The 17,041-nt window shown below is 36.7% G+C and overlaps 2 protein-coding genes across 15 annotated transcripts; both read right to left on the bottom strand.

Annotated features, from left to right (window-relative positions):
* Window positions 1–5,431: 5,431 nt before the first annotated feature.
* Window positions 5,432–7,814, bottom strand: LOC107483826 (uncharacterized). The gene is made up of 3 exons (XM_016104444.3): window positions 7,550–7,814; window positions 6,767–7,305; window positions 5,432–5,949 (listed from the first exon to the last, which is right to left on the bottom strand). Exons 1-3 carry the CDS (start codon window positions 7,728–7,730, stop codon window positions 5,689–5,691), a joined length of 981 nt encoding a protein of 326 aa, XP_015959930.2. The 5' UTR covers window positions 7,731–7,814; the 3' UTR covers window positions 5,432–5,688.
* A 372-nt stretch (window positions 7,815–8,186) lies between these two features.
* LOC107483825 (pentatricopeptide repeat-containing protein At4g17616) lies at window positions 8,187–15,599 on the bottom strand. 14 transcript variants are annotated; one of them, XM_052260368.1, is made up of 5 exons: window positions 15,228–15,599; window positions 12,616–12,706; window positions 11,943–12,116; window positions 10,419–10,733; window positions 8,187–10,331 (listed from the first exon to the last, which is right to left on the bottom strand). In XM_052260368.1, the coding sequence occupies exons 3-5, from the start codon at window positions 12,054–12,056 to the stop codon at window positions 8,634–8,636; spliced, it is 2,127 nt and encodes a 708-aa protein (XP_052116328.1). In that variant the 5' UTR covers window positions 12,057–12,116; window positions 12,616–12,706; window positions 15,228–15,599; the 3' UTR covers window positions 8,187–8,633. The 14 variants fall into 14 exon arrangements, 13 of the variants coding, with proteins under 13 accessions (XP_052116328.1, XP_052116326.1, XP_052116325.1 ...); XM_052260366.1 differs by adding an exon at window positions 13,503–13,644 and having other exon boundaries at window positions 8,188–10,733; XM_052260373.1 differs by lacking the exon at window positions 11,943–12,116 and adding exons at window positions 10,942–11,342; window positions 13,503–13,644 and having other exon boundaries at window positions 8,189–10,733.
* Between the last annotated feature and the right edge of the window lie 1,442 nt (window positions 15,600–17,041).

Raw genomic sequence — 17,041 nt, 5'->3', positions numbered from 1 at the left:
TCTTCATAATCAATACCAAATTCTTGCGTACAACCTTGAGCAACTAGGCGGGCCTTATAATGGTCAATAAAGCCATCAGAGCGAGTCTTGATCTTGTATACCCATCTACTGTCCAAAACTTCCTGATCATAAGGAGGATAGACCAAATTCCAAGTGTGTGTTTTTTCAAGTACCTGTATTTCTTCTTGCATTTCTTGTTGCCAATTTGGATTTGTGAAGGCTTCTCTAAATGACTTAGGTTCATTTTGATGAAGGATAGTAGAAAAATAATGATAATCAAGAAGATGAAGAGGAGGATTCCTTACCCTAGAAGAACGAGTGGGAGGAGGAGGCATGACGGTAGGAGCAGGATCATCGTCCGGTCTGGAATCATCGGGAGATGGAAAAGGCGGAAGAACAGGAGGCTGTGGAGGGTCACTCGAGATAGAATCTATAGAATCATCTCTAGAAAAAAGATCAACATTAGGAATTGACTCAAAGGATGAGAATCGAGAAAACATGTGATGCTCCCAGAAAACAACATGACGAGATATACGAATACGTTTAGAGAGAGGATCCCAACAACGATAACCCTTGTGTTCAGTGCCATAACCAAGGAAACAACACATACGAGCCCGAGGTTCAAGTTTACTATGTTCATGAGGATGAAGAAGAACAAAACATACACAACCAAAAATTCAAAGAGAACTATAATCTGGGGAGGTATGATAAAGACGCTCAAAGGGAGTAACATTACCAAGAACAGAAGAAGGGAGTCTATTGATAACATGAACAACAGTAAGAACAGCTTCACACCAAGTACGCTCAGGACACGAAGAAGAAAGGAGCATTGCACGGACAGAGTCAAGAATGTGATGGTGTTTGCATTGAGGTCTACCATTTTGTTGAGATGTACCAGGACAAGAAAACTCAGACAAAGTACCATGTTCTGCAAGAAAGGTTACGAGTTTGGAATCACAGTATTCCATAATATTATCACGTCGAAAAACCTTAATGACCTTGGAAAACTGAGTTTTAATCATAGTAGCAAAGTTGATATAGATCTGAGGTAACTCATGGCGATTAGTCATCAAGTAAACCCAAGTAAAACGAGAATAAACATCAATGAAAATGACAAAGTATCGAGCTCCGCCCATAGAGGCAGTGGGAGCGGGGCCCCAAACATCAAAGTGATTGAGATCAAAAGGAGAGCAAGCAAGAGATGAATTATTGTGAAAAGATAGAGCAGGTTGTTTGGCAATTTGACAAGAAATGCAATCAAAAGATTCATTTGGAACTTGACCTTAAACACCCTGAGACACTAGAGGACGCAGTTTTTCTAAGGAGGTGCGGGGAAGACATTGATGCCATAAGTGAAGGGTAGAGGGAGAAGAAGAAGCACAGGGATTTGGTACAAGAGGAATATGAAGATTCTCGAGTTCAGACAACCTTCCGACCTTACGTCCAGTCCCGTTGATTTGTCCCGTCCGAGGATCCTGTACACGACAACCAGAAACAGAAAAAGTGACTTCAAAACCCATATCAACAAGTTGACCAACAGAAATAAGATTAAAGTTTAATTTGGGAATATAATAAGTATCAGGGAGATGAAGAGTTGACTGTGATATAGAACCCTTGTGTGTTACGTGCAAGAGGAAGCCATTTGCAGTATTGACAGAAGGTCCATTTGTAGTGGTAGACAGGGACGAGAAAATATTACACAATAGAGACATGTAATTAAAGCAACCCGAGTCAAAGTACCATTTAGAATTACCTGGAGGGGTCGAAAAAGGAGCAGGGGTATTATCAGAAACATAGAGAAGATGCTGAAGAAGAGATGCAATATCAGATAGAGAGACAGGAGACGGGTTGAGTGGATCAGGACGTGGTGGGTGAGTAAGGTAGGCAGTAATTAAATGTCCCAAGAGCTTGCAGAAATGGCAGAATAGCTGTGAACAATGGTAGCTAATATGAAGTTTCTGGTGGCATGTGCGACATTCAACAGAAGGATAGTCGGAGAAGAGGTGCCCAGAACGGTTACAGTTTCAACAGAATTTACCCTTTCTGTCTGTGGCAGCAAAAACATCTGACTTTTCAATAATAGTAGTCACAGGGATCAAGAAGAGGAGAGAAACTGTAATTTTGGAGCAGAAAATGAGGAAACAGATGGCAAAATCGAAAAGAGCTCACCAAAAAACCTTAGGGAGGGTCCCACTGTCAGACACGTCAGCGGCCACGTCAGATGGCACGTCAGCTGCTTCGTCAGCAGAGCAAGACACGTGGCAACACGCGACAGGAGGAAGGAGACGCATCAGGGCTGACGCGAGCACGGAGCTGGCAACGGGTCGGAGAATGTGGGTCGGTCCGGGTCAGGTCAGACGCGAGCGGGGCGGATCTGTGTGGGTGCTGGCGACGACACGTGGCGCTGTCTGGGACCGTTGATCCTGGACGTGGATTCAACGGTTCTGGATGGCGTCCGGGGAGAGAAACCTGAAGCGGTGATCGGACTTCTGGCGCCGCGTGAGGGCGCGTCCGGCGGCGGTAGGCGGCGAGGTCGGCGGTGTTCGAAAGCTTGCAACGAGTAGAAGACGAAGCTGGCGGCGGTGACGAACTAAGGCGTCGGGAAGAAGTCGAAAACGGAGGATAAAGTACTGCCGGTGAAACAAGATAACGGAGGTAGAAACCAATTGTTTCTGAAAAAAATAATCTAAACTCTTGATACCATGTTAGAAACAAGAGACCAAACTAAAGAAAGTGTTTTGTGTATATTCACTCTTATCAAAAGTACAATATACAAGGGGTATTCATAGGTGCTAAATGAATCAAAGTAATAAAGGTATAGAATCCTATAATTAATATACAGATATGCTATATAAATATAAACGATACTAATTTATCTAAATCGATTCTAATAATTCTCTAACAACAATGTTAACAACCCTTATCATACCCTGTTCAATTTTCATTGTACTACTCATATATTCATCACCAATCAGGGATGGATCCAAAAATTTTAATATGGAGAAGTCAAATTTTAGATAATTTTTTTCATTCCATAAAAATAATTAACATATAGTTATTAGAGTTAGTTTTTTAAAAGATTTATCAAAAAATATATATAAAATTATAATTATAATTTTTTTCACAATTTTATTTTTAAAATGATAATTACATAAAAGAAATATAACAATATCAATAGTACATTATAAAATTATAAAATGCCAATAATTTATAGCGTGTTTAGTTAAAAATTATCACATATCTTATTAATTAAAATTAATTCTTTCAAAAATTTTAAAAAATTTGAAAATAAATTATAAATTATTAATTATTTGAAAGACACAGTACCCTTATAGAATACAAGATGAAAGATATCTTTATAAAATTTTTTCTTTTAACAACGTAAATTTAAAAAAAAATGAGTATTTTTTATAAGAAAATAATATCTAAAGTACCTAACGTAATTACTAAATATAACTACATAAGTCATTATTAATATAATAATATAAATATTAAATATATTAATATAAAAATAAATATAGAGATTATTATATAAAAACTAATTTAAAAGGTACAAAGACTTGAGAGTATGATATTAAATTAGTTAAGTAAAAAATATTAGTGAATTAAACAATTAAGACATAAATCCATTACATAGTAAAAAATAATACATATAAAACTATTAAATTACGTTATATATTTTTATTTTTTAAACACATATCTCATATATAAGTATAGTTTCTTAAAATAAACCAATATAATAAATAATTTCTTATTGTTTGGACTTTATTTCTTTAAATTTCTTATAAAACCAGACTTCCGAAAAATCTAAGAAATTGTGTGTCATTTGAACCAATATTATCTAGTTATCATGGTGCTAGGTTCAAGTTCACTATCTTAAATATATTCATATTTCATTGTTTATATATATATTTTTTGGTGACTATGTTTCATTGGTTATATTTATTTAGCCAGCTACAATTTTTCTAATATTTACACTTTATAATAATGATCATAATTCTATGAATATAACTATAACAATTTGAATATGAAGAGTATTTGTTATTTTTCACATAATATAAATTGTAGATGATAATAGTGTGACGACTATTAATTGATTACAATCGCCTTGGATTGATGAAAAAATGAAGATGGTGGTGGGTGGATTTTGGGCTGAGGCAGAATTGTATGTTTGAGAAAAAGCAATATAGGAAGAACTAGAAGATCCCTGAAAGTTTTGATCTATGACCAAGATGATTACACAAGTGCCACTGTTATCTTGAATTCGGTTGCCATGAACTTCGACCTGCACGGCCAAATCTTGCTCCACGACCTCTTCTACCATTGAATCCACGATTTGAAAAAGAAGATTGCATCGAATTCTACTGGACATAATGTATTGAGCTACACCAAGCGTAAGTGTTTTTAAACTTTTCAAGCATATCCTCATGTGGTATGAGAAGAGCTTCAACTTCTCCAACTGTGTAAATTTCTAGTTTTGCAAAACTCATCCGGAAAAGCTCTCACAGATTGCCTTAATATGATCTTTAGGAGAAATGTAATGGCCAAGTGTAGAGAGTAAATCGACTTTTTTTTTTTTACCTTGTTCAAGAATTCAAATACAGAAAATGTTACCCAAGAAGGTGAAAAAAATGTAAGTATATAATTCTCTACAATTATTAACCTAAGATAAACACAATGAATTGGAAAGAAATTAAGATTTATGAGTATGTAATGCCAAAAACCTTTTTTTTTCAAATTATATATTCATTATTTAAACTTACTACAGTATAGTCTCATTTTTATAGTATAAACTAGCCTTATTCTCCATATCTTATGCGAGAGATTATATTAAAATTAAAAGGTTTAATTACTCAGTTGATCTTTATAATTTCACCATAATTTCAACTAAATTTCTATACTTTTTTCTCTTTCAATTGGATCCCTATATTGCTTTTAATTTTATAATTAAATCCTTCCTAGTGTTTTACAAATTGAAGATATTCACAATTAAAAACCTCACTAAATTTTTGACCGCATGCATTTTGAAAAAAAGAAAAATTCTGTTAATTTTAACGTTTTTGATATAAAAATGACTTAGTTACAAAATTAAAAGCAGTGTAAAAACCCAATTGAAAAAAAATATACATATAGAAATCTAATAAAAAATTTAGTAGAACTATAAAGACTAACAGAGTAATTGAACCAAATTAAAATATCATTTTTCACAACTACAAATCACATTAATTTGTTAAATATATAATATCTTATACATAATGTTTTGGAATAGACACAATAGTTTGTTACGGATGTAGTTCAATATTCAAAATGTTTTTCGAAGAATTCATTGTTGATATGAAGTGACAGATGTCACTGTTAACTCCATATCTTATACTGTGATTAATGATTGACAAATAACAAATATAATTTAAAAACTCCACGATGATTCAACACAATGAACAAAACATGTTGCAGATGATTCATATTCCACGAGTAAACTACAAAATCCTTGCATTAAAATAGCAAAGGAACTTTGATATGTGTAGAACTGTCTCAGCTATAATATTGAAAACACACATCTAGTTAAATATACTTATATACACATAGACACCAAGGTGAGATGTTCTTACCAGAAAACAAAATCTCTACCAAAGATTATGCAATATCTACGCATCTGATTCCCTGATACAAAGTTAAGATGCTTAGTGTTTAATCATCAGCAAAGTATCTCTCCTCTGCATCAATATTGGCTTCCCTCATCCAGTGATCATCAAGGGTCTCATCATTATCTATCTTAGTGTAATCTAGATGTTCATGATCTTCCCCTAATAAGAACTTCTGCTGCATAATGTACGTAAATTGGTTCATGCGGTCTTCCAGCTCTTCTGCAGATAGAGATGATTCCTGACTCTCTCTGGCTGGATCGGAAGCACCACCATCATCACTTATATCGGGTTGATTTAAGTGTCTCTGCCAGAGCAAAAACAAATGAAATTATTTTAAGTCCAAAAACATAGACATAGTTTTCTACAACCAAAGTTTTAGATATTAACATGCGTACAGTGATTTTGCATGTGTAAGCTACAAGAGTAGATTATGCAAGACAAAGTCAGTCAAATTTAGTAGAAAGTTCATAGACTCAATTATAAATAGTTGAGATTGCGTATAAGAATTGGATAAGATTATGTAACTAATCACTTCAAACTCATCTGTTGAATCTAATTCATCAACATACATGGTCGAAAACCAACTTGAAGAAGCTGGAGAACATGGTTGAACTAGATGGTATCCTAACATAATAACATTTAATTTGCCATTTCTTTGCCCCACACAATTTCTTGTTCTTGGTCAATTAAATCTCGGCATGCAAATATATGATGCATATGTGATTGCTGCTTGCCACAGGCATACATTAATACATATCATATCCCTCTCTTATTTAGAGAGAACAGCCAAACAAAGACTGTCCTGAACCCTTGACCATGAATAACGATGAGTGTCCCAATTCAAATACAGTTATTTAGCAGAATATCCAAATACAAGTAAAGTACACATTAAGAAACATTGTCACCAAAGTACCAGAATGCTCATGCTTCTAGATCAAATACAACACATAACTCCTTAACCAAGCTGAGCATAAAGACTATATAATAAGCTTACAAATTAAAACCTAACAATATCATAAGCAAGGTGTTGCAAGATTATCCTGATAGACACAACACCAAAAATAGAATTAAACAAAACAAACTTGCATTGAAACAGGTTAAGAAAGTTTAAAGAAAAGTACCACAGCAGACTGTGTGTTGCTTCCATCCTTTTTCCTTTCTTCATTCCGCTCCTTCTCCTCCTCCTCCTCCTCTTCTTCTTCTTCCTCTTCCTCTTCCTCTTCCTCTTCCTCTTCCTCTTCTTGAAACCCCTCATTACCGACCCAATCCCTTTCGGGCACACCCATCCTCTGCTGCTCCCCTCTAATCTTGGCAACCAGCTCAGCTTCCTCACATCGTCTCATTAAAGTCTCAGACCAGCGCTCCCCGGGCCTAGCCATGCCCCTGCTGCTCTGGTCCTGAAACTTCCCAACATATTCATGGTGCAGGTAAGGCTCCCTTTCCCTCATGGCGTCTTCGGAGAAGTAATGCCCATCATACACCAATTTATCCAAGTAAGCCCGCCTTCGGTTCTTCACAGTCACTGACCGCATCCTCAACTCCTCCGAAGTTGGGCTCATTATGCTCCTAAGCCTCTTTAGATGCCAATTAACCTCATAGTCGTCTTTCATGGAATCAAACTGTCCCAGCTCATCGCTAATAAGCTCAGAACCATATCGTTCTAGTACAAAAACAGATTATAACCTTACTAAGGATACAGTAATAAGTTAACAAGAAAACCCTAACTCCATTGTTTTCTCAAAAGCAAGCACAATCAACTTTGAATTCATTTCTATATTCACTCTCGATATATACCTAAAGTTGCAAGAAAGTGTCCAATCAAAATAAATAAATAACAAGACATTACAACACCTTTGATGCTGAACTTCGTTGATGGAGAAGAGTAAGGGTTTAGAATTAGATACCTAAGAAGAGAGGAACGTCTCTGGAGAGAAGGTCGCGGAAGATTTGCTTGCGCTGGGAAGGGAGAGTGGCGGAGGATTGGAGGGCGCGTGGGAAGTACAGGTTCTCCAAACACGATAGCCTCTCCGATATTTTCTCCATCGCTTCCGAACTCATCACCTGCTTCTCTCTCTGCTCTTCCATCTCTGTTTCTCTCTGTCTCCTTGCTCGGTGGATGAATCTTGAATGCTGATGACAAAAGAAAAACAATGTTTTATTTTTGCATTGGAACTGAATGTTTGTTGCGTCTGCCATCTTCTCATGCTCATGGGCCACCTTAACTTGGCCCGTTTTCTTGGGCCTTAATCTCTCACATACATTTTCTTTTCCTTTTTTTGGGTCTTATACACTTATCTTTATGTTATGGGCTTCCTCATGTAGTTTAGTTGGGTTGGATTGAAGATACTTCGGTCTTCATGACCCAAAAAAATGATACTTTGTTTGCTTCACATAGAGCTGCACCGGATTCAAATCCTCTTAGAGGAATATAAAACCATGCTAATAGTGTGTACCCATACAGTGTGTGTTCTGGTTAGCAAATAAAGACCACTGAAAATTTTTCATTGCAAGCGTCCCGCGTTTAACGCAGGGTCCGGGAAAGGGCCGCAACCAAAGTTGTAATGTACGCAGCCTAACCTGATAATTATATCAGTGGCTGTTTCCACGGCTTGAACCCGTGACCTTGAGGTCACGTGGAGACAACTCATCCGCTGCTCCGAGGCTCCCCTTCATAATTAAATCAATTTACATGCATTAAATCACTAAAGTTCTATTGCATGTGTTCATAAATCCCTTCGATATAAGCTTTACCCTCAAGGAAAATCCCCAATGGTAGTGCAATAATAGTTCAAACATCATCAACCATGAAAATGATTTCATCTACAAAGGTTGCAACTGGCAACATAATTGCATTTCTCGGCAAAGAACAGCAGCTATGATTCTATGATTAATGAGCAAAGATCAAATGATGGATCCATTTGATGATTGATAGGATTAATGAATAATACCACAAAAAGTACACCATGACAGATGGATATATTGGAAAACTCAAACTATACCCACCCATTTCCTAAACTCCTGAACATGCTCAAGCCTTTTGAGTTGTGCTTCTGTTCTTGCATCTGATGCTTTTAAACTCTTATAAAGATTTTTGTGAAGTCTTAAGAACTCAACTTTATACATCAACTTATCAGCATACATGTTTTGGTCTCTCATATGGCCAATGACTTCCATCACTCGCTCAAAGTATCCACCGCGAAGAAAGTTTATTAGTAGTAACTCGTATAAATCTCTATTTGCCGGAAAACCACAACCCTTCATGAATCTCTTAATCTCTCCCCACAAGATTGTGATCTCGCGATACATACCAAGAGATGAATATCCACGTAGCAGATAAGCAAAAGTCTGAATAGTGGGCTGAATGTTCATTTCAACCATTCTTCTATACACCTTTAGTGCATCTTCCATCATTCTAGCCATGCAAAAGAAGTGGATGGAAGAATTAAACTCGTACACCAAAGGGAAAATCTGATCTTCATCTTTCAATATTTGAACCAAGGTGACAACCAAATTCGATTTACCAAGTGAATCTGATGTTTCCACACAGTGAAAGTGTTCGTGGATAGTATCATCAGCCAATTCATTATCCAAATGAACCCTTGTCATTTGTTTTAGCAGTGCCTTTGCTACTCTTTGCATTCTGCGCCTACGATATGCTGACAAGAGTAACATATATGTATCCCAGTCCAATGGAGATCCAGCAGCCTCTGCATCATCCAAAATGTCATGAGCAGATTCAAGCCATCCAAAGTGAATGCAAGCACCAATTGCATCAGAACACAAACGAGATCCTGCTACTGAATATAGTTCCTCTTGAACGCTAAGTAAAAGCTTTGAAAGTTCACTAATCCTCCCATCTTTCTTGTAACCGGTAATGAATTTTGCCAGTGCTCTGTTGCTGAGAACAAGTTTTTGACCCCTATAAAAGATCAGGTCTTGTCTACCTTCAGGTTTAACGACAGAATCATTCTGCAGCAGCTCAAGCTCAATATGTATCTTTAGTCCAGTCCTAAGGTTACGCGATCCAATTGCAATAGAGCAAGGGTTTTTAAGATCTTTCCTATTTTCTTTATGATCATGACGATTATGTGAACTATTCATATCAAAAACAAGCTTAGCAGCAGCATCAATGTCATTAAACTTGAAGTGCAAGCTCAACAAACTATCATAGAATTGTCGATAGAGGCGAATGAAAGCAGCTGACACACTATCAATGTGATCTTTTAATTCCCTTATTTCATCTCTTAAACCATTCATCTCTAGAATCTGTGAAACTATTACAACAGTGTGTGCATCAACCACTGTCCCAGTTAGTGCCACTAATTCAATCAGCAACAAGCCCTTCAAGGGTAAATTAAACCTCACACAAGCATCAAGAACAAGGCAAAAGATTGATGCATCTGGCTTAACCACATCCGCAGATTGAGCCTTTTTATCCTTCAAGCAAATGTAAAAGTCACAAACCTGAGACAAATAATTACATGCAATATATGCTCCAATCTCTGTCTTCACAAGGTGCAAGAAGACCAAGCACAACAAATGCATAGGGGGCACACACCCCTTATCCAGCATCAATCTAAGAATCACCGCTGCAGAGGTTGACATTTGCAACCTTGCCAAAGAAAGTGCAAGTTTGGTTAACGTATCAACATGAACCAAACCAGAATTATTCTCCTCTTCAACCACCTGCAAAACCAAATCAAAAGCTTTTCTCGTCCAAGAATGATTAGATGAATAAGACAGCTGAACAATGAGCTGGTTTAGCAACCGAACCTCAGGGTACCCATACAGTGTCCTAAAATCCTGAAAGGATTCCCATCCTTCATGCATCTGATGGTTTCTCAAAGCAGTTTTGAGCTTCCCTAGTAGAATTGCTTGGGTAGAACGTTCCCATGGTAATCTTTCACAGTCACTACTACTAGAAGTGGAAATTTTTTGCAAAATGGGATTGAAATGCCCAGGAAAAAATCTCTGCAAAGTTGAAGCCTTTCTGACCAAACAGTTGTGCAATGGAATGTATCTTGTGAAAGGAAGAACCATTCCAGGATGCCTGTACCTAATGAGCTTGATGCATACACGACTGCACGACTGCAGTGCAAGAGAGTAAGAAGTTACAAAATAAAAGAGATATTATCAATTAAATAAATAGCAATTTTAGAAGCAACAACTACATAATCCATTATTCTCATTATACACAATTAGAATTAGGCAGCTAAGCCTCATACTGCCAAAAATAAAATAAAATAAAATATACAGGAAGAAAGTGAGGCTGTGATGGCTGAGGGACAAATGCCACCTGCAGAACTAACGACAACAGCGATGGTGAAGGCCTGAAGGCTCAATTGCTCAAGGCTGAGAGATGAAGGAGTGACGAGATCTTCGGTGGGGTGAGACAGAGAACAAGTGGAAGCAGAGTTGGATTAGAAAACTAATAGTATCTGGGCCCAAAAGTTCCCGCTGTTTGGGCCATCTAGTGTCACTTTTCTTTTTCTTTTTGATCATTTTTATTTTTATTTTTATTTCCTATAAATCCAGCATATAGCTCCACATGTCACTATATCCTTCTTCCTGATGCTTTTGTTTGCTAGCTATATCTATAGGAATTGGTCTCATTTGTCTGCATGTGCTTCAAATATTGGCGTTGGAAAGTCACCAAATGTGATAAAAGGTGGAAGTCCCCAAAGTCTTACCACGTGGCTGGTGACATATGGAAATTTCAAAAGTTAATTAAAGCACCTAGTTCAAAGAGAATAAATGTAAATTCAAAGAATGAAGAAGTGTGTTTGAAATTTGGACAATCTATTGTTGAAAATCTTATCCCCTACATATGCATCATTGATGCAAACTTTACCTATAAAAAACAGTGATCACTCAACAGAAGAGCAAAACTTTCTTTTGAGGAAAAGAATCCAATTCACTCCTCCTTTACTGTTACCTATTTTTTCTACATCAAATATTTTACATGTACCAAAGCATCACCATTATCACATGCAAACACTTCATTGTCATTTACACACTTTCATTTACCCAACCATCACAATTATCACACACAACCACTCCATTGTCATTTACACAGTCACAACATATATTGGGTATACACAGTCGTCTCTGCAACGTTTCAATTCACAAACATTACAGAAAATAAATACAATAAGAGAGAACTGAAAACCAATTCTGTGTGACTTGCACAATATCACACCATCTTAAAAGCAAGAATAAAGAAGAAAGAAGAAAACTGAAAAAACAGTGGAAGAAGATAATAGGAGCAAAGAGAAGGGAAGAGAAGGGAGGCACAACTTCACCAATGGCTACTTCATCTGAGCCGCCACCGGACATGAGGTTGCTGTCTTCCATAGTTGGTGAGTCGCCGAAAAATCTAAATGAACAAACCATGGTGGTCGCAAGTTTCATGGAGCCACCTTTCCTCTCTCTCTCCCCAGTCTCCTCTCTCCATCTCCCTTCGCTATCCCTCTGTGTCAGAAGCCCACATTCGTCTCATTATCAAACTCTCTCTCCCCAAGTTGTTGGTGATATATATGTGACTTAAACTAAAACCAAGAGCACGCATACCCTTTGATATATGTTTTTTCTTACTTGGGTTGGGCAAGCATGACTAAAACAAAACAAGCCCACTACAATAGTCCAAAACAACAATGCAGCACACTCCCTTCTTTTCCTTTATTTATTTGTTATTTGTTTATTTTTCAAAAAACCATGAATGTCAAAGGAACCACTAACTTGAATGATTATGTCAAAAATTTTAACAAGGATAACTCAGAAAAAATGTAATAACAATATCCAAAGCCAATAGCATTACTATCTAAAGGCTTAAAGGAATGCTAAGGATTAGCTTAGGGAACTATAATGTGTCCATGACAGACAAGGGAGCTCCATATGAACCAATTATTACAGTTCCAACTACAGCAAATTCAATGAGCGCACACATATTATTAGAAATTATATAATTTACCTTAGGGTCTGTCCGCAGAGTCAACTTTAAACATGCCTTACTATTTCATTTGGCCAGTCTTTTCTCATGCAGTTACCAATCTTTATTTTTCCTGCACAAAACCAGATGTTAAGTCATCAAGTTCATCATGATATAAGATCCATCATATTTGTCAGTGATGAAAAAGGCATGAAAACCTCAAGCTCATCCATAGGAAGTTGAGGTTTGCAAAATAAAAGTTCCAGACTTTATGGTTTGAATTCATCTAGAACATTGAATTCAACCATGCTCCCTAATCCATGCTTTCATGTGCCCGTAATTAATCTAACAGTAGCTCTGCTGTTAACAATTTCAACTCTCATTATTCTTTATCAGAAAATTCAACTCACATTAATTCCAAGTTCCCTAAACCATGCTTTCATGGGCCTATAATTACTCTAATTCCTTTCTTGGTTTGAATTCATAGTAGCAGTAGGTGGTGTTAGTCATTGCAATTTAACTTTGAACAATCATATGCAAGGCACTTACTACATTGTGTTTGATGAGGATGGATTAGTGAACCTAAATAGCAAGCAAAATAGAAGCAAACTAAGTCCTATCTCCTTCCATTTGTCTTTAATTAAATTCAAATTACAAGCAAAACAAAAGCAAATTAACGGTCCAGAATGTTAATTGGTTCATTTTTCATAAAGTAACAAGGTTTAATCATACACAAGCAAATTACGGCTATTAAAGAGATCTCCCTGAATTTAATGAAGCTTACTCACACAATGTATTTTCACCCAATAAAGAGGGAAAACCAGAACTAATCTAATAAAATAAAAATATAAAAACTTGAACTAATGCATATTCTTAAGAGATCGACTCATCAGTATTGAATAAGAAATCAAGATATGGAGAGAACTGACAAAGGCGACGAGAAAGAGAAGACATAGCAGCAGCAGCAGAGAAGAGAGAGGACGCAAGGTTCTGAAAACCGGACCGGTCATCAAACCGCTCTAGTCACTGGTTCACTGGTTTACTGATCCAACCGGTCTAACCGTGGTTCAACTAGAAAAACCGTTCCATAATAAAATAATAAATAAATTATAAATAAGCATCCTAAATATCTTTCAAATTTAAAACCCTACATAAAATATCACAAACTAAATGTAATTAATCATCAAAATATGCAATAACTTGCTGCAAATTTGTTGATAATTAACATAATTATACTTCCATTAAAAATAGCTTGGATTGAATTACAATGCACAAGTTAAAGATAGAGAATATTGTCTTAATGTAGCTAAGTCAAAAAGTAAAACAAAAAATGAATGTAGCTAAGTCAAAAAGTAAAACAAAAAATGATAGTGTCGCACAATAAACACACAACAGAGCCTGAAACAAACACACAACAGAGGCTGAAACAAAAACACAACAAAGCCTGAAACAAAAAGAATCCAACACGGAGGAGGGATAGCAAGTCGGCAGAGATCAAGAATTGTTATAAAATAGCAACCAAACAATGAACAAAACAATGAAAACAGAATTTTTTTTACATAACAGAACAATCAAAACATGAATCATACAATCACTAATTGCAAATTTTTTCTTCATAAGAACAGAACAATGAAAACATGAAGCATATAATAAATCAAAAGATCACCAATTGCAAATTTTTTAATAAGAATAGAAATTAGAACAGTGAAAAATGAAGAAAGATTAACAGATTTCAACCCAATTTTAACAAAGCTCATCACAATGATTAATAACAAAAAAAAAAGCAATGAAGGAACAGTGAATCAGTAACATAGGCAGTGCAGATTCAAGAAACTTTAATAAAATTTAACTACAGACTATAGAGTTATCAATTTAAAATTTATTATCAAATACAATCAGCAAGCAAAACCAATCAACCAAGTACTGACTGGGCATTCAGAAAAAAAAAATCAAAAGAACATTTAAATCACAGCAAAAATACAACAACAATAGGAACATTTAAAACAAAGCAACCTAAAAATAAAATCTAAAAATCACCATTGCTGAAAACAATGATTTGATACGTGTATGCCCAAAGAATTAAAAGCTAAGCTTAAAGGAAAGTGAAGAATACCCAAATCAAAGAACCTTCAATCACAGCTTAAATCAAGAACAGAAAATCACAACAAAAACAAAAAAAATTAAAAGTAACAGAAGAACAACAGAACAACAACACAAGAACAATTAGCAAATTAACAAGTTCACAATAATGCAAGTGGAATCATCATGCTAATATGTTTTCTGCAAAGATGCTATTTGTGCAGCTAAAATTTCCTAATTACTAAGATCCAATTATTCTTATTTCACATGCAATCACTTACTAAGTTTCTAAAAGCTATAAATTATAAAACCAACCAGAGATATGGTTAAAGGATTTCATCAAACATGTTGAGTGCGGTAAAATTAAAACGAAATAAGAGAATTCAAAGCTTAATATCAATGTGATAGAGAAGAGAACATAACTATTGTAACTTTAATTCAGTCTATGAAAAAATCCAAACCACTACCAAATCAAATAGTTACTTATTGTAATAGAAATCAGAAGTTGCAGAGTTTGAAGCAGAGTATTGGTGTTGTGTGAGTGTATTGTCTGGTGGCGGGTTTAGGGAACTCACGGCGGCGATAAAAGAGAACAGTTCGACGGCTAGGTGGAGCGCGCGGGTTGGTCGCAGAGTTTGAAGCAGAGCAACGTGGCTTCCAAACACGAATGCGAACTCGACGGTGAACGGCGAAGAACGCGAACGAAGACGACAGCTGAACGAAGACGCGAACGTGAACGGCAAACAAACGGCGACGGAAGCGCGGCTGAGCAGACAAAGACGACGGACGCCGAGCTCGAGGAAGCAGCCGCGATCGGTGACAGGGAACAGGGGTTGAAGACGGACGGCGGCAGTATGCCACTCCTTGCGGCGGTGGTGTAGGCTCACAGTGCTAGGGTTTTTTGGCTGGGTTTGTGTGATTTTTTTCTGAATGAAAGAAAGAAAGGGAGAAAGAAACGAAGGAGCTTCCGTTTTTCACCGGTTTTCTAAACAACGGCCTGACCGGATCGTTAATGTTGCCGGTCGTGGTTGAACCGGTCCGACCGACCGATCTGGTCCAATTTTCAGAACATTGTGGGAGTGATGTTGGAGAAAGAAGTGTGTTTGACAAAGTGATCTGTCGGAGCAGATTAGGGATTTGGAGGAGGTGGAGGCCGTTGAAAGAAAGGATGAATCTTGGCTCAATTTGGGCCGGCTTGCTGGTTAGAACCAGGACCAAAGAAATCTATCAAACAATAGATAGCCGTGGTTTCATCACCGACATGGCCATCTCTCCGCGTTTCACGCCGGTTCCACTCCCAGGTGGCGCCTCTCCTCCACGGTGGCATCCCCTCCAGCGTGGCTTCTGATCTTCAGGGGGTGCATGTGCTCCTCTGTCAAATCGATGTCAGTCATCCGTTTCATCTCCTCACTCACGCAACCTACCTTCCCTTTCGGCGACTCTTTCACGCAAGCTCCATTCTCGATCCATTTCTTTGAACAACTAATGATTACATGAAACCCTATGAGGTTTTCTATCTTCTCCTTACTCTGCCCTAGGAAGCTCTGTTCAGGAGCCCTGTTTTCCTGCGACTTTGGTTCGTCGCCGTTCATACCTCTTAGCCATTTTCCAGCCGAGCCTCAAATGGAAGATCTCCTATCAATCAATCAGGTGCGTTCAACCCTATTTTCCTCTTCATCCATTGTGTATTTTTTTCTGATCAATCTTGGTTACTGTTGCAGGGTTAACGCAGATTCAATTGTCTAGGGTTTGAGAAATTCTAAATTGTGCAAAATGTGATCATTTTTTGTATCTGTTCCATGCTTAAGCGAGATTGTATTGTCTAGGGTTTTAGAAATTTCTAATTGTGCAAATTGTGATCATGTTTGGTATCTGTTTGATGGTTAGGCGAAATTTTATTATGTAGGGTTTGTGAAATTCCTAATTTTGCAAATTTGGATCCTTTTTGGTATCTGTTCTACTTTTATTCCAGATCTTATTGTATAGGGTTTCTGAAAATTGTAATTTGAAAATTGTGTATGTGACTTGATTTGTGTGTGGGTTCATGTTGTTGGTTACATTCTTTCCCAATTATTGTTAACGTTGAGTATGGTCTATAAATCTATTTCATCTTCTTTATTTCCTTATTTAGAATTTTATGTGATTATCAATTCTATTGGTGGTTATGTGATTCACAGATTTTTATTCATGTTTGTGTATATTTTTTTTCCAGTTTATCTATATACTTTTTTTCCCAATTCATTTGCTGTTTTCAATGTATGCCTACCTAAGACATTTACCAACTCTGAATGCCATGAGTACAATGATTTTTTGGGGTAGTTGATGACTGCCTTCCTTATGGTGAAATGACATGTAGGTGCACTGTAGCAGATATGGTTTGATTTGGTCC

The sequence above is a fragment of the Arachis duranensis genome, chromosome 4 (assembly GCF_000817695.3).
Source record: "Arachis duranensis cultivar V14167 chromosome 4, aradu.V14167.gnm2.J7QH, whole genome shotgun sequence".
Classification (NCBI taxonomy): Eukaryota; Viridiplantae; Streptophyta; class Magnoliopsida; order Fabales; family Fabaceae; genus Arachis; species Arachis duranensis.
The sequence above is the reverse complement of the archived record's forward strand: the minus strand, read 5'-3'. Positions and strand labels throughout refer to the sequence as shown.